General features: G+C 41.8%; 1 protein-coding gene across 1 annotated transcript; it reads left to right on the top strand.

Moving 5' to 3' along the window:
- Window positions 1–465: 465 nt before the first annotated feature.
- Window positions 466–22,392, top strand: otol1b (otolin 1b). Its single transcript, XM_080186392.1, has 4 exons — window positions 466–829; window positions 2,890–2,979; window positions 4,567–4,638; window positions 21,509–22,392. The coding sequence occupies exons 1-4, from the start codon at window positions 466–468 to the stop codon at window positions 22,390–22,392; spliced, it is 1,410 nt and encodes a 469-aa protein (XP_080042518.1).
- The last annotated feature ends 505 nt before the right edge of the window (window positions 22,393–22,897 follow it).

The following is a 22,897-nucleotide window of genomic DNA, read 5'->3' as shown; positions in this document are numbered from 1 at the left end:
TGATGGCAAGGCTACAATTTTGTTCATGGTTAAATTTTGGTCACGTATACACATTGCTTTCTTTGTGCATTCTGATCATGAATAGGCCTACATGGTATTGAAAGATGGTCATTTGAACCTAGAATCATAGAAAGGTTACAATGCAGAAGAAGGCCATTTGGCTCATCATTGTACATGCTGGTTACTGCATATCTGTACTGAGCACCATAATATTTATGTTGGCACTCTCAATGTGGCATGCCTGATGGATATATTGCAAACCCCATTGGTCATGTCAAAATGATATTGTACTTTTGAACATCACTGTTGCATATTCTGTACACAAATAAACTACTTTTATACATTAAAAATTCTTTTAACAATGCAGACAAAAGTGGATTTTATGATGGTGCTTGACATATGATTTTTTTTATCTCTTGCTTCCATGTGCTGTTAAAATATTGACTCTCTTTTTCAGCTGCAAGGATGTTTAGCCTTCCATGGCACGCTAAGCTCCTTCTGTTGTTCTTCTTCATAGCACAAATAGTAGCAAAAAGTACACCATCTCCAAAAGCTGAATTTAAGAAAGAAGATGTTTTTACAGGAGCTCTATTTCCAACCTCGACTGTACCTGCAGAGGAACTTGCCACTGATAATTCAGGTCTTTCATCTGAAAGTTCCACAGTGAAGTCAACGTCTCTCCGTTTATTTGACACCTTCCCAACTGTACCTCCTTTTGAAGATAATGGGAATTTTACTATTGATTCTGACGAGTTCCTTTTTAACTGCTGTGACTGCTGCCCCCCAGTACCAGGACAAAAGGGTGAACAGGGTGAACCTGGAGAAGCAGGTAAAACTGATGCAATAGATGAATTGTAAAATAAATCATATACTTACTTCTCAGAGCTTGTATGCAGTATTACCATCATCATGGCCACTTTTATTGACCTCTAAAATTGTTTCTGAAGCTATATGAAGGAATAAATTGAAAACACATGGAGCAATAAACTATGTTTTGATGCTAATAATATTGCATTGCTTTGGTCACCAGTGTTCCAAGTTATGTGGTTCTAAGGCTTGTATAAGCATCTACTGCAGTGGTCCCGACATCACAGCCAACAAACAGCTGCACATTGTAATATGGTCTTAAATGTAATCAATATGATTAAATGGAGTGCCTGAACAGTGGACCAACCACAGCACACACATGAACTGTGTAATAAAAGGGAAATCTGCTCCACTATTTCTGGACCATTGCCAGAAATTGCTTTTCCCCCGCTGCAGCTATTTCTGTTGTTTCTTTTTGCTGCTCTCCTATTTCCAGGTCAATATGTGCAACTTTATGAATGCTTTGTAACAATTCAGTCTAATCGCTGCTTCTCTGGCTGGGCTGTCAATGCCTGTGCGCCTTCCTGAACATTTTGCAAATTTTAAGCTTTCTTTTTCAAGTGGCACCAGTTAGCCTTGCTATGGATTGCTGATAGAAGGTAGCAAAATCTTTGCCCCTATGAAACTCACCGATGTTTCATGCACTGAGTGTCAATTCTGTCAAATATGTATTTGATTAATGAGGTCAGCGAAAGGCAATGCAAGTGTGCTGGGGTCTAAAGAGTCATTCATAGAAATATCAAAATGAGAAGCAGGAGTAGGCCATTTGGCCCTTCAAGCCTGTTCTGTCATTCATTTTGATCATGGCTGATCATCAAAATCAAATCCTGATCTCCCTTTCCCCATTGATCCCTTCAGTCCCAAGAGCTATATCTAATTTCTCAGCATTATTGTACCTGAACTGTACTACTAGCCCCATTAAAAAAAAAGTACTAAATATTTCATTCATGTTGGCTATCACGTTTGCAATGGAGAAATATCATTAATGTCATGGGTAGAAGAGGGAACTCACAATGTTAAAATGGCAGCGCGGCTCATTGGGCTGAAGGGCCTGTTTCCTGTGCTGTGTTGTTCTTTGTTCTTTGATACCACATCAAGTGTAATTCTCCCAGTTTTGGTAATTTCTTTCAAAGTAAAAGATAAAATTGTTCAATCAATATTTTTAGAAGCTTCAAAGTGCAACTGGGGATATAAATCCATTTGTCAAATCGATTGATCTTTTATGCTCAGTGTGTTGAAGCATGCCTGTGCTTTTCACATTTTTGCTACCTATTTTCAAGTTCTCCCAGGACAGGTAAAGCACAAGTTGCGTGTGATTGTTTACTCTCCTCAATTTCAGAACAGTATCATCATCTGCTCCAGTGAGGTATTTGCCACCTTGACACTGACCACCTTTGCAATCTCTTCCAGTGTCTGCAATATAACAAGGCAGTTAATTGTAAAAATAAATTGTACTGTCACTGGAAGCAGTGGACTGATATGAACAGAATGGCATATCACTGCAATGTAACTAACTGTAACAGCGAGAGATTGGAAGGACCAGCTTGTAGTCAGTTAACAGTAATTCCAAATTGCAAATGACACCTTTGATTTTTCACAATACCATATTAGTGTTCACTATGGACAGGTATTGCAGAAAGATCAAAGCAAAGAGCAGTTATCAGATACATTGTTCATTTTATAATCGAGTTCCACTTAGGAATTTTTTTCTTAATTTTTAACAGAATAATTTATACAATGAAAACTAAAGCAAATATTCAAAATAGGTGCACAAAACCATAAATATTTTGTTAATGTTTCTAAAGTTGTAGTTTAAACATGCGCTTTGTAACTTAATGTTAGATTGTATGTAACATTGGGATCTCACTGGCGTCTCATCCAACACTGCCATTGAATGGTCATATCTGCCATTATTGGTTTGATTAAGTGGATTGCTTACTCTGTTTATAGATGAGATAAAGATACTTTCAACCTGAATTTAATCACATCAATTCAACATTTGTTATCTTTCATCTTTTACAGGGCCCCCAGGTGAGAAAGGAGACCAGGGGACAGCAGGTCTCCCTGGATCTCAAGGGCCAGCTGGCATAAAGGGTGCAACTGGAGAAAGGGGTAAGCTGGATATTATTTCCTAGGTACATGATTTAACCAATTCAAACACAGGATACTTTAAAGAGGGAATCAATATTAATGCATGTTTAATACTGATAAATAGCAAACAGCAAAAAATATAAGAAATCGGAGAAAGAGTAGGTCATTGGATCCCCTGAGCCTGCTGCTCCATTTCATTGGATCATGGCTGACCCTTGACTTCAACTCCATTTTCCACCTGATTTCCGTATCCATTCATTCCTTCAATGATCTCAGTCTTGAATATATTCAATTCCTGAGCATCCATAGTCCTCCAGGACAGAAAAATCCAAAGATTCACACCTCTCTGGGTGAAGAAATTTCTTATTTCAGCCTAAAATGGTTAGTCTCCCTATCCTGAGACTGGGATTTTGTTAAAATTACTCTTACATGTTGGCTGCGATTCTCTCAGAAGTGCTGACTTGTTGTGCAAACTGTTCTAAATCCTGACTGTTTTGTCAGTTCAGCTTTTCACCCAAATCTCTGCACTCTGTGAACTGCAGAGGTCCCAGATGTGAATCTCATTAAAAACCGAGGGGGCGGGGCCTATTTGCACCAGAGTTTGACAGTACCAGAACTCTGCACAGTGGCTCTGATCTGTCAAACTCCCCATGTGCTGGCCAGCTCGATCGCTGGCCAGCCTGGGACTCCCGAGGTGCTGCCTCACCAGCCTGCCCATGGCCCGAACACTGCCCCCACAACAATTCCCAGGCCAGCCCTGACACCCCCTGCCCTGGAGCATCCCAATGTCCAGCCCACTCCCCCCAGCAGTGGCAATCTCCCTTCCCCATCATCCCAGCAGACCCTCCCCTCGCTGCCCCCCCCACCTCCCCCCCCCCCCCGCCCCAGGGTTAGACCCCTCCCGGGAGGCAGGCCACAACCCCCCGGCAGTCCACAACCTGCCCTAATCGCACCGTCCCACCATCCCAGACTGATCCTGTCTGCAGGTTGCCTCTAGGCCCTGTCCACAATGGTACTGCTTGATGCCCAATGGCAGTGCCAAGGTGCTCCCCTGGGCATGGACACTTTGAACCTTGGGTAGTGCCAGGGGCACAGGCTGGCACTGCAAGGGTGCCCATGTCCAGAGGCACCACCTCTCCGCTACCCAACCCCCCGGAAGACCCCAATTGCCCCCCTCTTCATTCCAGTGGGGCCTCCCGTCAGTTCCCCGAATGTGGGGAGGTAGTGTGAACCCTGCCAGAATGAAGTACTCCTGGCGGGGTGGGAGATTCAATCAGGATCGGTACATTCCCAATAATTAGATTTAAACTACATTTAAAACATATTAAAAAATGATTCAAATGATTTACCTCTCTTCCTGTCTGTTTCCAGTGTGGTCTGACCAGTGACTGTTTGTTGGCTCTGGGAGATGCCCATGCATCGGGAGCGCATGTGCATATCCTGGAACAAGGCCGGTGATGCACATTTCCCAGCCAGCCAGAAAAGTTGCAGGTCGGGATGGGAGAATCATAGTCATTATTGCTGAACTTTGGTTATATTATCTAATTTTCAGAGACAAAAAATTGATACTTAAAGTATGTTTTAAAATAAGTAATTGTTGCTGTTCAGGACCAAAAGGGGACCGTGGTCTCGATGGATTTGATGGACTTCCAGGATTTATCGGAAAACCAGGGGAAAAAGGTATGGTGAGGTACATGTTCATTGCACATAACTGGGCTTTTAACGATCCACTCACATAGTTTGTATAGTCTATGCATCATTAGCCTGCAAAATATCAATAATGCCAGTGGCAGTATTTAAAGCATTTTGATTGTAATAGATAGTAGCACATTTGTTAAAGGATTATTTACTACATTTTAGGAGGTCAGTTTAGCTCAGTTGGCTGAACAGTTGGTTAGTGATGCAGAGCATGCCTACATACGTGTGTTCAATTCCTATACCAGCTGTGGTTATTCATGAAGGCCAATCTTCCCAACCTTGCCCATTGCCTGAGGTGTGGTGATCCTCAGGTTAAATCGCCACCAGTCAGCTCCCCTCCGTCAAAGGTAATCTGGGAGTACGGTGACTTATTACATTTGTCTTATTTATATTTTGCCATTAACAAAGTTACATTCTTGTGCATAATATACCATCTTTAGCTCCTAATCCAAACAGAATATTCAATTCACAATTGGGAATCTTATAATTTAAATCTATCAATAATACAGAAGTAAGATTACAAGTTTACAAAGGAATATTGTTTATTTAGCATCTATTTAGTTTTCTGGGAGCGCCCTGAAGCTGTAACCTCTGCAGGCTGATTTATTTTACATCTACCTGATCCAATAGCTGTTAATATAATTCAATACCTACTGGTGAAGAATTATGTGATGAACAGTAGACTTGATGTTCCAGCCCTCAGAACTCACACTTTCGGTGGTCTCTGTGAAACTCAGTCCTGTATTCAGAACTCCCTGCAAACACCCATCTCAGCTGTGTCCTTGTTTGGCTCTGCTTCTTACCCTCAGCTACTTGTGTGTCCCTATTTCACTCCCGTTGATTTCCAAGTTCACATGATGTTGGCACAGACCCAAATGATAGTGTGCTCTCAGTCTCATTCCACAGCTCTCATCCTGAAATTGCCAGTGGATTCCTCACACTCACTCGCTTCTCTGCACTCAGCCTTCTTGATAACCTTTTTGATTCCTATAGAACATTTTCTCCAATCTTATATTAAACCTTGGGCTTTCTTAGTTGAGGTCTCCACACTCTCCCTGTTGATTCTAATTTCTGAATATAATTGCTGTGTTTAGTTGCTTACTCTTCTGAACTCACTTCTACTGTTCCCCTTACTGCATTTATTTTCCTTGCCTTCTGTATCTGTTCTCTTTCTTTGAATATTTTCCTGTGATTCACACCAGCTGATTCTGCCACCATCTAGCTGATTTCAGGAACAGATTATTCTCTGCTCTGCTTTTATTTAACAAGATGCAACCCAACTGTTTCTGCTGCCTTCTATATTCTATTTCTGTTGTCCTGCTTGGAACTGCGACTACAAATTAATTGATCTATGGCACTTAAAATGTCAAGTCATTGTTTTTTTTGTATGCCTTGATTGTTTTCTGTATTTCTCCAAGTCTTCTGAATTATTACTTTGCTTGGCATTTGTGCAAAGCCACTTGCTTAAGCTTGATACTGTGCCTTGCCTCACATACATTGTTAGCAATGGTTGCTTGACAGCACAAGTGAAAATTTTGCTTTCTAGCGAGTGATATGTATTGGCATTGTATTGTATTAAATATTATCTTGAATACCCTGCTGACCTGGTATTCTGTAACGGGAATCTGGGTAACTTGCCACTCCTGCTCCCAGGTGGGCACCTGAGAGAGGTGAGAATTCTATTAGGATCAGGTTGAATTTATTTAGGCTGCAATTGCATGCCCAGTTGTATCGTTTAACACCTTGGGGTTCTTGATCTCACTCCGACAGAGTTTGCTGATTCCTCTAACCTCTGTGTGATGCTCATCCTCATCATTTAGTTTCTCTTTTTTTTAACGTTTTGGAGCCGTAGAGAGAGCTATTTTATTTAGAACAAAATACAATGCCCATTTTTTTGCCTAGGAAATTTTCTTTAACTGTATCTTTTTCTATGACATGCATCCATGCCATTGAAACATCCATTCAAACAATCAAGTGATTACATAGAGGATGGAGACTTTGAACTCCATTAAAATGCAAGAGCAGCTATTTCCCAGCAGATTGGGAAAATGGTTGGTTCCTTTATGGGTATGTGCTCCTTTTCAACTGATTTTTCTTAATGCTCTGTACATGGATGATTCAATATGCCCAAATTAGCAACACAAAACTCTGCACCAATTTGTTAAAACATCAGTGAAAATACTAATAACATGGATCATGTTTTATTTGCCCTCAAATTCTGGGTGCCTGTTTAAATTTGTGCATCTGTTTTGCACTGTCAGCAACATTCAGCATTAGGTTTTCTGCACATGTGCAGACAAGCACACATACACAGACAGCTGCCATCAGCCATCTCGCATGGGCAGAAGCCACAGTGATTGATTTAGTATGTCAGACAAAAATGTCTACCCATCACCAAACATGGAGACAATTGGCTGGATTTTTCATTCTGGACTCGATAACCCAAAGCCCAAACAGTTCTGTGTCCCAAACCCACACATCCACCTAGGTCTTTAAAGCAGCACTTATCAAATTATTGAGTAACGTGGCTCCATTTTAATGCTTGAAAATTGGCATGGCCCCCGTGCCAACAAGAATAAAACAGCAGCATACTAACATTCAAAATTTAATTTGAAATACTCGCACATTAAAGATAAAAATACAATATATCAAATACACATGAAAATCTGTGTTTTTAAAACTCTTGTGAAAATATTATTTTATGTACTCATGGAGGGGTAATAAGTCACATAGACATGCGTGTTGTAACAGATTCTCAAAATATAGCAATGTGGTTCATACACCAATGTGACATCCTGCGTTGACGTTTGATTGATATCGAGATTTGATGCAGATAATTGCACAAAATCTAGCTGCGCACAAACACATGCAAGCAAAAGGAACAAGATCACTGTAATGGAACGTCAAGATGGTTTTCTTCACAGTGAATCAGAATTTTGGCAGGGAAAATCTAGAAATTATTTGATGTACAAATCGATCATAAATTTTCAACAAGCCATTCAATTTTAGCTGCAAGATATCCAAGTGTTTAAGCTGATATTGAAAATGGTTTTGGTCCCAGTCAAACTTTTTCACATCCTGATTGAGGAAAAATGATGCAAGATGTGCACCCAGGTGGCAAAGATTATCACATGAGTGGTATACTGTTCAGTTTCATTGTTGGCCAAAACGTGAAAGATTTGGGCAAGTTTGTTTTTGGGTGGAATTGTCCCAAAATTCTTAAGCGTGTCAAAACTGATCAAAACTGGTGTGTAACTCCTCAGCTGCACAGTTGAGTTTTCTCTCCAGATTTTGTGGCATTCTGGGGGCATGGTTTGCATCATCACCCTGGCAGGACGAGGCACAGTAAGACGTCACACAACACCAGGTTAAAGTCCAACAGGTTTATTTGGTAGCAAAAGCCACTAGCTTTTGGAGCGCTGCCCCTTCGTCAGGTGAGTGGGAGTTCTATTCGCAAACAGGGCATATAAAGGCACAAACTCAACTCGACGAGGCAAGACAAAGCCGACATTGCTCGTTCCAAAGAGATTGAGGTGCAATCTTTAAAGGACACCCTGATCTCCACTAAATCCCACCCCCAGGGAACTGAAGGATCCCCTCCATCCCACAGGCATTGATGCATCATCCCCTGATAGGCATCGCCCACACCCCCCGCAGGCATCGGGGCGTGCTCCCCACCCCTCAAGCATCGTGGTCTGCCCCCCTACCATACATAGAATCATAGAACCCCTGCAGTACAGAAGGAGGCCATTCAGCCTATCACGTCTGTACAATCCCACACAGGCTCTATTCTACCCTCCCCCCACTGGGGCTCTCCGACGGGTTGCCTTGGCATTGCCATCCTGGCAAGTTGCCACTGGAAGGTTGGCACATGCCCCCGGCATGTCCCTCACTATCTCAGGTCTATACCAACCTGTGCCCACCAACATGGACAGCACAACTGGTTTTCATTTTTGAAAACCAGTAGTGATTCCAGGATAGTGTAATGTCATATTGGCTGGGTGGGATGATACTCTGAGGGTGGAAGAAGTGGTGTTAGGCCCGCAAAATATATTATAATTCATGCTGATATATGCTTATCAAGTTTGTGCTCTTCCAGTTTGTGAACCAGATCACAACATTGGAGGGGGTGGGGAAGATCCCGAATTGAAATCTCGCACAAATCCAGTTTTTGGTATATTGCGAGATGTACCAGCCATTATGCAGTTTGCACCCATGGCGCGCAATCGTTAAGTCACCATCTTAGAGTTCAATTTCAGTACATTGCTCCTCCAAAATGCAATTTTCTTCATGGATGCTGTGAATGGATAACTCGGTTGAGAATGTTTGTGTTCTTTCTTTGCACATTTGCATTCAGTTCATTTGCGTTCTCAAATATGTCTGTCGCATAAACAAGGAAACAAATCTGGGTTTGCTCACAGAAAAGAAAATCAATGAATGCTGTTTGTTTGCAGTCCATTGCAAATGCAAACACTTGTTCAGTTCAGGAAGCTATTGTAGTACCCATCTTCCAGACAGCCAGCAGCCCTCAGTCTAAAATAACACATCATGACCAGGCCACAGTTGCCCCAAAACCAGAAAGTCCCACACGAGGTTGACAGACCTTTGCATGGTCTGCCCCCAGTCCACTATGATTCCCGTTGCAGGCAGAACGGGATATCTTCCTCCCCCATGTCTTCACACAGTTTTGTAAATAGACATGCACGAAGTGGAGGAGGTTTAATTGATATGATCTGCTGCATCACTTCACCACCTCTATGCTCCATTCTTTAGTTGCTAGTTGTTCCCTGTGAATCATGCAGTGAATTCAACAAGCAGATGGAGTCACTCTCCTCACCAAGTCATGCAGGCCTAATTTGTGGCCTGCCACAACTGGAGCGCCATCCCCAAACCTGACCCTAACCTTATTTAAAATTCAACCCAATGTTTGCAACACGAACACTGGCAGGATGGCTGTAGCAGAGTCGCTGGATGCATCATCCTTCCAATATCTTATTTTTAGCTTTTACTCTATTTGAATGTCAAATAAATCCTCAATGATGCACAGTTGTCTTGGGGCCTTGGATTTATTCATGTTTGGATTTGGGACAGATGCTCTTCCATGCACCCCTGTAACAAACTGAATATTCTCAGTATGTTTTGCGGTCAGGAAGTGGGAGACAGAAGAAAATGTCCTCAATAATGCTATACCCCCAGATGCAGAGCACAAAAGCAATCAATATGCAGAGCTCAAGTAAATCAAAAGTAGCTGTGCATCTCAGGAGCACAGCCAGCACGGATTACCAAACAGTTCCAATTGCCTTGATTTTTTGCTTTGTGAATGGCACAGTTACAAGTTTATTTGCTCCATCTCCCTAAATGAGGGGTAGGATTTTCCGCCCGGGCTCACACGAGGTCAACGGACCTTTTGCATGGTCCTGTCTTGTCCGCTACGATTCCCGTGGCAGGTGGGGTGGGAAACTTCTAATATTTTGACTATACTGATTGTAGCAGGTAAAATCAAAGTTTCTGCAGTTGTGTGAGGCTTCTTTGCCTCTGCTTCATGGTAGCACAGTGGTTAGCACTGCTGCCTCAAAGCTCCAGGGACCCAGGTTCAGTTCATGGCCTTGGGTGACTGTTTGTGTCTGTGTGGAGTTTGCATGTTCTCCAAGTGTTTGAGTGGGTTTCCTTTGGGTGCTCCGGTTTCCTTGCACAGTATGAAGAGGTGCAGATTAGGTGGATTGGCAGTGCTAAATTACCCCTTGGTGTGCTAAGATGTGTAGGTTAGATGGATTAGCCATGTTAAATATATGGGGTTAATGGATAGGGCGGGGGTGAGATACTCTGTCAGAGTCATTGCAGACCCGATGGGCTGAATGACCTGTGTTGCACTGTAGGGATTCCATGAAAAGATGCTTTTTGAGTTTGTTCAGAGGCAGTTGAATACTTCTTAAGCTGAACAACATCTGAGCAAAAACTCCTCTTTTAAACATTGGAAAAATAGTTGTGGTTTCTAGAAATCCTTGTGGATGATCTCCAAGTGTTGCTTAAGATTATTTGGTTTCATTCTTTCACTACATAGCACTTAAGATAAATGAGGCATTTTAGTCTTTCTTCAGATTGGACTGAAACACTCATGAGCCCATACACAAGGAGTCTTCATTATTATCACGTGTGCATTCCTTACCTTCTTATTTTTCAATTGCAGTGGAATCAGAAGACTTGCTGTTGGAGGTAGAAACTTTGTGTTAAAAATTGTCCATGTTGTTAGAGCAAGTTGCTAGCAATTATTAAAGTAACTCAGTTATGCTGTTGAGCTGTTGATCAGAGAAGCATCAGGTGAAACAGGAATGAAACATTTTATACAGGCGCTCCTTCCTAATCTCTCCTCTTCACCCTGACACTTCAATTAAGCATAATCTCCCCTCCCCAATCACTGATCTTGCAATTGGGATTTCCAGTGATTGATGTGACCCTGTCATACATGGGGTCACTTCAAGTCACTCTCTATGCTCTTTCTCTCCCAGAGAACCATGGCGAGAAAAATATTATGGCACTGATAGAGGCAGTGACGTGAGCTTGGAATGCATTCCTTGCTCTCCACTTCCACCAAATAACGGCCAGAAAAGAAACAAAGCATTTGATGGGGGCCTCAGAGCACAGCCATGACCCCAATTTCTCACCCCGTGAACCACTTGGAGTTACAATCCAAGGATTCTGAAGCCAAGTGGAGGCCAATTTAGTGACAGAGAGGAAGACTGTGGATTCTAGAGACTGGAGGATCATTGGAGGCCTTCCAGCCTTAACACATTGGCAATCCCACTTGCTGAGGTGGGAGTCACCAATTTATATGGGGAAGAGAGAGAGAGAGAGAGGGTGCATTAACATGAGATGCTCTTAGAAAATAAGGTTTCATATTTAGAAATACCTCAGCTGCCTGACCATGAATGTGGAGGAGCAGTCCCACCATGGGATGGCCAGGATGACACATGACATTCACCCCTTTGCTGATCGGATCCTGGCATGGTTTCCACACTGTGATCCAGGTCGCTACCCCTTGCTCACATTGCCGATTGGAAACCCCAGTTGTCATGGGAACGTAGCCCATTTACCCTAATTTCCCTCCATTGGCTAACTGCCACTGGCAGATGGGTTACCATTCCAAACTAAACCTGGCCTCTCCAAGAACGGTTCATGATTGGGATCCAGCGCATCTTTGGCGGAACACAATTGTGGGTCTGTCCGCTGATCTGGATCCTGCATTTAAAATTCAGCCCAACATTAGGAACATCAACATTGACAGATGGCTTCAGAGCAATAGCTGGATACGTCATCTTTCTTCTTGGCTTTTTGATTGACTATCAGATAAACTCTCAATGATGTTTTGAGTTTCATGTGTAAGACCAGTCTCTTTGTCAATATTCAATATTAAAGAAAACATGAATCAGAGCTGGTGAACAAACATTTAATAACATTTAAGAGGAGCTTAATAATTTTTATGTATTGATTTATCAGTAAAGATGAGTGAAAATGGTACTTCAAACACCATATGTAATACCTTAGATTCTAACGCTACATAAGTTCAATTATTTTGTTTATGTAAGGATGTATTCCTTAATAATTTATATAAATAATGATACATTTCAGAAGATGTGTGTGCAATTGTGATGTTCTTGGTGGAATGGGCAACTTATTTGGCTTGCACATAGGTATTTAAGTAATTAAGTGCAACTATTTAACTAAATTAACTTTTGCAGGTTAGTATATTTAGGGGATGAAGGGAATCACCTACATTTATAATACAGGCAAAATACTGCGGATACTGCTGAAACAAAAACAGAAAATGCCAGAGAAACTCAACATGTCTGACAGCACCTGTGGAGAGAGACGAGAGCCAAGGCTTCAAGACAGGATGACCCTCCGTCAGGTCACCCAGTCTCGAAACGTTGGCTCCGTTGTTTCTCCACAGAAGCTGTCAGGCTTGCTGAGTTTCTCCAGCATTTTGTTTCTGTTGTGCCTATATTTATGTACTGATGTAAATAACTGAAGTGTGAAGTTAGATAAAGGAGAACCAGTGGATGTGATTTATTTAGATTTCCAGAAGGCCTTTGACAAGGTGCCACATAGGAGAATGTGAAATAAGTTAAGTGCTTATGGTGTTAAGGGTAAGATCTTGGCATAGATAGAGAATTGGTTGATTGCCAAAAGACCGAGAGTGGGGATGGCAGATGGTGAGTAGTGGTGTGCCTCAGGGCTTGGTGCTGGGACCACAATTTTTGACAGTATACATTAACGATTTGGAGGAAAGAACTGAAGGCACTGTTGCTAAGTTTACACATTACACAAGTATATGTAGAGGGACAAGTAGTACTGAAGAAGCAGGGGCGCTGCAGAAGGACTTGGACAGGGTAGGAGAGTGGACAAAGAAGTGGCAGATGAAATACAATGTGGAAAAGTGTGAGACTGTGCACTTTGAAAAGAGGAATGGAGGCATAGACTACTTTCTAAATGAGGAAATGCTTAGGAAATCATAAACACAAAGGGACTTGGGAGTCATTGTTCAAGATTCTCTTAAGGTTAATGCGCGGGTTCAGTTGGCAGTTAGGAAAGCAAATGAAATATTAATATTCATGTCAAGAGGGCTAGAATACAAGAGCAGGGATGTACTTCTGAGGCTGTATATGGTTCTGGTCAGACCCCATTTGGAGTATTGTGAGCAATTTTGGGCACCATATCTAAGGAAGGATGTGCTGGCCTTTGATAGGGTTCAGAGGAAGTTCACAAGAATGATCCCTGGAATGAAGAGTTTGCCTTATGAGGAACGATTGAGGGCTCTGGGTCTGTGCTCATTGGAATTTAGAAGGATTTTGGGGGATCTTATTGAAACTTACAGGATACTGCGAGGCCTGGATAAAGTGGACATGAAGCAGGTGTTTCCCCAGTAGGAAAAATTGCACAAACTCAGGCGAAAGCAACGATTTTTATAGAACAAAGATAAGGAGGAATTTCTTCAGCCAGAGAGTGGTGAATCTCTGGGACTCTTTGCCACAGAAGGCTGTGGAGGCCAGGTCACTGAGTGTCTTTAAGACAGAGATAGATAGGTTCTTGATTAGTAAGAGGATCAAGGGTTTTGGGGAAAAGGCAGGAGAATGGGGATGAGAAAAACATGAGCCATGATTGAATAGTGGAGCAGACCGATGAGCTGAGTGACCTAATTCTGTTCCTACGTCTTATGGTCTTAGGGTGATGTAGACACAGCATTCATACAACTATGTGTAGTAAAATTTGATTTTACCATGAGCATATTATACATGAACCATCTTTCTATAAAGAGTAGCTAGTCTCCCAATTTAATTATTTCAAACTTTCAAAAATAGTGATCTGGAATAAAATTGTTGAATACTATGGAGAAATGCCAGTGAATGAAAGTTCAATGTGTCCTTTCACTGAGAAAGCCAATGATACAGCTGCTGGCTAGAGGTATCCTGAAAGCGGACATCTTGCGTAGGACTCACATCCCCACAGAATCCTCTGTTCCCTAACCATTCAACAACATTAAGTTCTTTCTGCTTCAATGGCATCATCAAAGAGGATAGCAATTCTCTTTACTCAAGATGCAAATTTTGAAGCATAAAGTGAGTAACCAAAGGGGATTGAAAGATACGACATAAAATGTGTAATTATCTTCCTTTAGAACATTTTTGATTATGGGGTAATTTTGCAGACTATACTTTAAACATTGTTAATGTTAATGAAGATTATTTTGTTGATTAACTTTGCATAAGCTGAAAGTGCCCTGCTAATGTGCAAATGCTTGGGAATGATTAACCTAAGGTTTCTTTTTGGCATCAGTGATGGAAGCTTTCAATGGCATGGTGAGTCAAGAAATAACAACTAGCAAGGTTAACAATATGCAATGCTAATTTCTTTATATTCTAGGGATTCCTTTAGAAAAAAGAAATTCATGAAATTAGAGACCAATCAACAGCTATAAAAGAGATTGCAATGTTTATTTGGCAAAGAAGCCTCCTTAAGAAAAGTAACTTGTTTAATATTATTTCAACAGTATCAGCATTGAGAACAATTTAACAAAATTTGCTTCAGTGTAAGCTTAATGTTTTCTCTTCAATTTTCATTTAATTGCTCCTTCCTATCTAATATTATCCCAGATTCTATCCATTGAGTGTTGTGTTTGCTGCCTGATTCTTTTCTCCTTTTTATTAAATGCTGCAGATCTCCAGTACAAATTTTGACAATGTAAGTGATCACCCTTCTTGTGTCAAATATACATAAAAGTAAATCATGCAAAAATGAGCATCAATATAAACAAATATTCAAGACCTGGGGCCCTATTTTAACATTTTGATTCTAAGTGCTGGGTAGACTTGAAACTGGGAGTGTTTCAGATCCGGGTTTTAGACCTGTTCTCAGGTGCCCCCATATGCACTTTGCCTGCAAAAATATCAGCAATTCTGATTGCAGAAGCCTGTGGGCAGGTTTTAACATGCCCAAAACATGCTCTGATCGGAGCCTCCAACTGCACGTGTGCAGTAAAAAATAGAAAAGAATGTGGCTCCCTGCCACATCCCTCCCAGGCTGGATAATACCTTCCCTGGACCCCACAGATATTGCCCCACCCCCACAAAATTACTGACCCTCTTATCCCCCACTCCATTTGCCACCCAGACCAATTGCAGGCCCCTCCCCCTTCCCCCTTACTGATCACAGGCAGAGAGGCAGCAGACCATCCCTCCTTTCATCTCACCGATCACAGGCAGAGTGGCAGCGGATTCCCCCATCCCCCACTGATTTCAAGCAGAGAGCTGTTGAACGCTCTGCACTTACCTCCTCACTAACTGGAACGCCCAAGTTGGACTTTTGTAGAGCATGTTTGTTTCATGCTGAATCCGGATGGGCGAACACAGTGGTAAAGCGGGAAGTGCCAGAAAGGTTGGGTGTACAGCCCGTTAAGTCAATTTAAATGCATGCAAATACATTTAATTTGCCGTCCATGCCCATTTTCGGTGCAGTCCCGCTCGTAGCCATTTTCGAGCCTTGATAAAGGGAGAACTAACACGGAGGTGGGTGTGGATCGAGCTACTGGCTTCATACCCAACTTTACCAAGTTTTTGCACCCGAAAAAGTGCACAACTTGATGGTAAAATTGGACCCATGGTGTGCGATTAGATAGCTAACTCCTGCTTCTTTACTTCAGCTTAAATTATATTAGCTCAGTTGAACCGTAAATGGTTTCTATTTTTGTGTGTAACTGAAGTAAAATTATTTTTCCTACAGCGAAATTCTGGATTAACTTTGTTATTTCATCGCATTGTTATGGACAGGAAGGGGTTTAATTTGAAACAGCTCTGATTTCTCTCTTTACCATTGGCCTGTAAACAGAAAGGTCTTTTTAATTTATGATTTGCCCCCTTGAGAGTTGTGGCACGTTTCCCCCCAACCCACACTTCAGCATTTCTACATCAGCGGGACACTATAGCTTATGCAAAGTTAATCAACAAAATAATCTCCATTAACATTAACTATTGTCATATAATCTCAAAGGAAAAGTATAATTTGCTAAGTTGCTCCGTAATCCTAAATGTTCTAAAGGAAGATAATTGCACATTTCATTTAGTATCATTCAATTCCCTTTGGTTATGCTATTTTACACACACACAAAAAGCATGAAGAGAGTTTGCAATGTCTCCCCCCCCCCACTTTTTAAGGGTTAAGAGAAAGAAAGAGGTACGTGTCAAAGACCATAAGCAAAATAAGAATTGTTGTTTCACGTGAGTCCACAATCCAATAAGTCAATGCCTAATGTCTTTCTGGTGACTTTGGCAGAATTCCTGGTTTTGGTCTTAGGATCTTAATTGTAGGTTGAAGATGTAGCCAAGTATTCTTGTGTTTTGAGAATCAGTTCACTCTGTAGGTGAAATGCAGGAAGCCAGATTCTCCAACCTTGCCCACAGCTTAGATATTCTGGTCCCACTACAGTGTGCAGAGATTTGATTGAGCGCCAAATTCTCCATTCTCGCTGGCAGAATGAATGTCCAGAGAATTTTGGCTAGGAATTTTTCTGGAGATCTGGCTTTGAGAGAGATGGAGCTCAGAGGCAGCTGGATCCACAATCCATCCCTGCAAGACTCCTTCACATAGCCCCCATGTCATGGCTCCCACTCAGGCCTCACACCTCTGGCACTGCTCCTGGCACACTCATGGTGCCCAACTGATGCTGCCAGAGTGCCTAGTGGCCACTGCAGGGTGATTGGTGGCCACTGCTGGGATGCATGGTAGGCAAAGCCAGGGTTCCTGATTCGTACCACCAGGTGGACACTGCCCAATGGGCACTGCCTGGCCATGCCTTGGCCACTCGGGGGCCTTCAATTGCCTTCAAGCTCCCCAGCGTGGCTATTGCACCAAGAGATTTGTACTGATTCTCGCCATTATGGCGCTGCAGTCAAAGACAGAAGACTCCTTGCACTGGGTTCTGAACTTTAATTTAAATATGTTAATGGACTTCATGCTCTTTTTGGGTTTGGGGCATTGGAAAGGGACCGGGAACATAGCAAACCATTTGGTGCTGGCTACTAATCAGATTTTTCATGTTGTACACTAGTTCCCTGGCTCACCACTTGTTTGCTAGACAGGGCGTGGTGGTAACATTGTGCCCATCTTGTCTATTAGTCATTTGCTTGGTTTGGCTGGAATGTTTATACAATGCAAAGCATGCCATATCCCCAGGATTTTAATGAGTTAGCCATTGTCCATTTTTAAACTGCTCAGAAATGTCCAGAACTTTCATTATGTGGTCAGCAGTGGCCATTTTATCAGTCCCGCCAGAAATTAAACAGGAGAATATGGAAGAAAATCACATTTCTTTGTGTTTTTTTTGTGCCTTCTTGATAGGGCATAATGTCCTTGTTGGAGAAAAATAAATTCTGATTTTTTTTGTGGTCTTAGGAAAGGAAGAATAGGAAGTGAAGAAATAAATAAGCATCCTCTCATGCACATCAGACACACTGTTAGAAGAGCAAAAAACGATTCCCTGTTGCAAGAGGAAATTCATTCAGTGCTGCTGGGGGGCAGGCATCCCAACCTGGTTAAGTATCCCCACAAAGATCTGGGTGTTTTAAAGGTGGTTCGCACTCAGAGCGGTAGGTGTTGTGCCTTTTTGGATGTTACTACTCTCAAGTGGCTACTCATCTCTTGCTGCAATCAACTAAGTGAGGCAACACCTCATAATTTGCATGTCTACTTGAGACCTTCCCTGTTCTCCCTTTAGGGTTGTAAAGATGCTACGGGCTAGCTGGGCCTCATGATCAATCAGCAGGGGTACAGGATTATTTCTTTTTAAATTGTTCTGCCTGATTTTGGACCTTTTTGTGTCCCTGTTCTGTGTACGTATGTTGAGGGACCCTTGTAGCAGTTGTGCTAACTTTGGCTGCAGATGTTCAGCAGAGCGAGGCTGTTTCCTCACTATCTGAGGATCTGTTCAGGAACTTTCCTGGTATTGCTGTTCTGAGATTGAAAATAATGTTTCACAGACCTCCCAGCCAGACCTCTCAGCTTACCTAGCAGGGGTAATTAAAAATAAAATGTTGGCTGGATCTCAGGACTTTCTGTGCTTCTACTTGTCTCCATGAGGGAGGATTTCATCAGCTTCGCTTTGGCTGCATCTCCAATTTGTGCCATTCCTATCACAGTCAGTTTGCTTCCGCAGGCTCCTCAGCTGAATACTGCCCATCTGCTTTGGATGCCAGGGAGTTAACTGCAACACTTGCTTTTGCCTTTTAGTCAAGATCAGTCTAGAGACGGACGGAGTAGGGCAAAGACCTGGGATGGAATTTTTCCGTCCTGGCTGCCATGGAAGTCGTAATGGACGAGACAGGACCATGCAAAAGTTCGTTGACCTTGGGTGGGTTTTACCGGTCTTGGGGCAAGCATGGGCGGAAAATCCTGCTCCTAAACTGGAATCAGCTCCATTCCTGTACACTAAATATCAGTTGTTCACGCACACAAAAAAAAACGGTGTTAATATGCTCAAGACTACAAAACTTACTTCATGTTTTCTGAAGCAGGATTCTTCGTTCTCTACCTCTCAATCCTGGAGCTATAACCTCACAGCACATTTCAGATGAGCTGCTACTAAATGTACCTGCAATCTATTCCCCATCAGTTGGGGAACATGAACCTAATTTTCAATTTTCTCAACTCACAACTCCTAATCTTAAACCAGCCACTCTACACCTTTTTATGATATTCCCTCCCTTCTAAAAAAACTTGCTGCACATGGCTGTATATATATTTTGATATTTCAGTCCCTCAGCTACCAGCAGATTATAGATCATTTCTTTCTGGATCTACAATAAACACTACCTTCTTGTTCATTGGCTAGTTACCTTAAATCTGTGTCTGATTACTAGTCTTTCTGCCACCAGAAACAACCTCTCCTTATTTGCTTAATGAATTTGAAAGTCTCTATTACATCTACTCTTAACATTCTAAGGAGAACAACACAGGGCGGGATTTTCCAGCCACGCACGCCTCAAAACTGGAAAATCCAACTCCAAGTCAAGGACCTTTGCATCATCTGCCCCCCTGCCTGCTGCGATTTCTGTGACAAGTGGGACAGGCAAATTTCACCCCCACGTGTTTCTCCTCTCCCCACTTCACTGACGTCACAGGCCGAATTGTCGGAATTTTACTGGCCTGCCTGCCATGAGAATTGTAGCAGGTGAGGAGCAGACAATGGGAAGGTCCGTTGATCTTGAACGGGATTTTATGGATTTGGGATGAGTGAGTCTGCAAAATCCCACCCAATGTGTTTGTTTTCTTATTCCCTGTAGTCAGTATTTTTGTATGGAAAAAGGTGTGGCTTTTCTTCCCCTTGGATTGTGTATTCCAATTAAATAATGCAACAGAAATATTTTGTGGCTTTGAAATAAATAAGGATATTCATTCTCACACACTTACTGCAAATTAATGCAACGTGATTAAACCACTCTGTTTCACATTCATACACACACATACCCACACACATAAATACATACAAACAATGAATATGGATAAAGGTAGTTTACTTTTACAGATTATAGTTAATTCAGTCTCTAATTTATAATTTTTGGTCTCCTACATGCAGGCCTGTGGCTTCTTGACTGGATTCAATAATTTAAAGTTGAAATGAGGACCTTATAAAGCGCTCAAAGTGGGTTCTGAAATTGCTTGCAGTTGAATATCTAGGAGGTTGGTTCTCTGGTGAATTTTGAAACTGGAGAAAGCTAAGTACTTAACTTCTTGATGGTTTGCAGCTAGTTACCATATTTAGTTCTCAGACTGGCTGGAGAGTGATTGCTCTGAAAAAGCAAAGATGTCACAGCCTTCCTCTGTTGTCTTGTTGGCTTTCTTTTGTAGTCTGCCCCGGTCTCCTTGGAGGTTTTTGGATAATAAAAGGTTTCAATGTCAGGAGCCAGTTTGGTCACATGGTCAATGGCCATTGACTACTCAGGATGGCTTCAAGCTAAAAGACCACTAATACACAATAATAGGGGAGGCGATGGCCGAGTGGTATTATCGCTAGACTATTAATTCAGAAACTCAGCTAATGTTCTGGGGACCCGGTTTCAAATTCTGCCATGGCAGAGCGTGGAAATTGAATTCAATAAAAAATATCTGGAATCTACTGATGACCATGAAACCATTGTCAATTGTCAGAAAAACCCATCTGGTTCACTAATGTCCTTGAGGCAAGGAAATCTGCTGCCCTTACCCAGTCTGGCCTACATGTGACTCCAGAGTTACAGCAATGTGGCTTACTCTCCACTGCCCTTGGGCAATTAGAGATGGGCAATAAATGCTGGCCAGCCAGTGATGTCCATGTCCCATGAATGCATAACAACAAAAAGATAATGCTGGAAAATCTCAGCAGGTCTGGTGGCATATGTGGGGAGAATAGAGCCAACGTTTTGAGTCTGGATGACTGTTTGTCAGAGCTGTAATTGTATTTTTGTATAGAAAGATGTGTGATTTTTTTCTCCTAGGCTTGTGTATTCCAATTAAATAATACAGCAGAAAAATTTTAGCTCTGCAATGGATCTTTTAGACGTGAAGCATTGGCTCTATTCTGTCCTCACAGATGCTGTCAGACCTCCTGAGGCTTTCCAGTATTTTCTGTTTTTGTTTCAGATTCCAGCATTTGAAGTATTTTGTTTTTAATATGATAGGAGATAGATAGTGGTCTTTCACACTTAATTTGTGAATAAATGGCCTCATCAGCTTTCCTTTGTTGAATTGTAAATGCGGAATTTTACCATCTCGCCTGCCCAAGGCTCGTAAGATTCCGTTTGAGGCCAAAGGAGAATGCTGTTTTACGAGCCTCATCCTCCTGATTCTGGGCAGGCGAGGTGGTAAAATTCCGGCCTTGATGTCCATTGACTGGGTGCCGAAGTTAGTTGCTCATATGCACTTGGCTCTTATTGTGTCCAGTGTGCACCTTGCATGCTTTCCCTATGCTTCAATGAGTCAGATTAGCAGATCTCATGGATTGCGGTTTGTTGGGGTCTGATCTAGAAGGGCGGGGCAGCAGGTAAAGTAAACATCATCATTTGCAAATATTCCTTCAAGTTACACATCATGTTAATTCAGAGATATATCAGTTTCTGTGTTTGTCATTGGGTTAAAATCCTGGAACTTCCTACCTAACACCACTGTGGGCACACCAACACAAGAACTGCAGTGGCTTGAATTACCTCCTCAAAGGCAATTAAGGAGGCATTATAAATGTTTGCCCTACTAGTGCTGTAACATTCTGTGAGCTAATAAAGCAAATGAATAGTCAGAAATATGCTTAACTTCTTTTTTGCTTTATTTTCAGGTGAGCTCGGAGCAAAGGGCGATAAAGGGAACATTGGTTTTCCAGGATTTAAAGGAGATAAAGGAGATAAGGGAGGTCCCTGTGAAAATGGCACCAAAGGAGACAAAGGGGAGCAGGGGGATGTTGGCAAAATGGGGTTAACTGGAGAAAAAGGTGAGAAAGGTGAACAAGGTGATGTAGGAGAAAAAGGAGAGTGTGGGGACGTTGGTGAGAAGGGTGATCGTGGAGAGTTAGGGAAAGAAGGTGAGAAAGGTGACAAAGGAGAAAAAGGAGAGCCAGGGAATGATGGCATTAGGGGAAGTGATGGATTCAGAGGAGAAAAGGGGAACGAAGGACAAAAAGGTGACAAAGGTGATCGAGGACTATTGGGACCAAAAGGATCAATCGGGTCAAAAGGAAAGGATGGCCTCAGAGGTCCTCGTGGGCGAAGGGGTAGCCGAGGACTAAGGGGTTTGCCAGGAAACAAAGGTGAGGATACAAAGGTCACACCATCTGCATTTAGTGTGGGATTATTGCCCAATAAGTCCTTCCCTCCAGTTGGTACTCCAATAAAATTTGAAAAAATATTCTACAATGATCAAAATGTCTACAATCCAGAAACAGGAAAATTCCGCTGCAGTGTTGGAGGTGTTTATATGTTTTCATACCAATTGACTGTGAGAAGTAGACCTATAAGAGTTAGCCTGGTTAAAAATGGTACTCGGACCTTGAAGACTAGAGATGCAATTTTTGGTCAAGATATAGATCAGGCATCTGGGATGGTTATTCTTAAATTAAAACCCAATGATGAAATTTGGCTGATGATAACCCGAGACTGGAATGGCATTTTTGCCAGCAATGATGATGATAGTACTTTCACAGGGTTTCTTTTGTATCCAGAGTAATCTTCATATATATATATATATTATATATCTATATATAATAATGTTCTTATTTTGTAACAATCTGGATCCCTTTTGAATGTACTGTTGGTTTTAGGTCTAGCTCTTGCTGGGAAATAAATGAAACAGCCAATTTTTGAAGTAACTATAAAAAATCCTTAATTTTGTTGATTTTTGTTTAAATAAACTTGACATTGTACTGAGTACATCATATTAAGTAATTAAATCAATAAAGTCTGTGATGATGGCACTTTCTTGATCTTCTTATTTCAATGCTGTATTAAGTTTTCAAAATTGTGATAGAATATTTAACAAATAACTCTTTAGTTTTGATCTTAACTTATATTTGGTGCAAAGAAAAATGTTAAAACAATAAAGTAGTACAATGCTAAAGCTACATTACTGATATCTGAAACCACCATAGGGATGTGTTCTGTGGACAAGGCATTGTTCATAATGGTGAATGCTTTGTTTCACAATGACTCTGAGCAAACTAAATTTGAAAGAA

Source organism: Carcharhinus amblyrhynchos, chromosome 3, assembly GCF_965287045.1.
Source record: "Carcharhinus amblyrhynchos chromosome 3, sCarAmb.v2.hapA, whole genome shotgun sequence".
NCBI classification, from domain to species: domain Eukaryota; kingdom Metazoa; phylum Chordata; class Chondrichthyes; order Carcharhiniformes; family Carcharhinidae; genus Carcharhinus; species Carcharhinus amblyrhynchos.
This window is presented reverse-complemented; position numbering and strand designations above follow the sequence as displayed.

Coding starts and splice junctions, on each gene's coding strand:
- otol1b (XM_080186392.1), top strand. CDS start 466: ATGTTTAGCCTTCCATGGCACGCTAAGCTCCTTCTGTTGTTCTTCTTC. Junction 830..2,889: donor GGGTGAACCTGGAGAAGCAG/GTAAAACTGATG, acceptor CATCTTTTACAG/GGCCCCCAGGTGAGAAAGGA. Junction 2,980..4,566: donor GGGTGCAACTGGAGAAAGGG/GTAAGCTGGATA, acceptor GTTGCTGTTCAG/GACCAAAAGGGGACCGTGGT.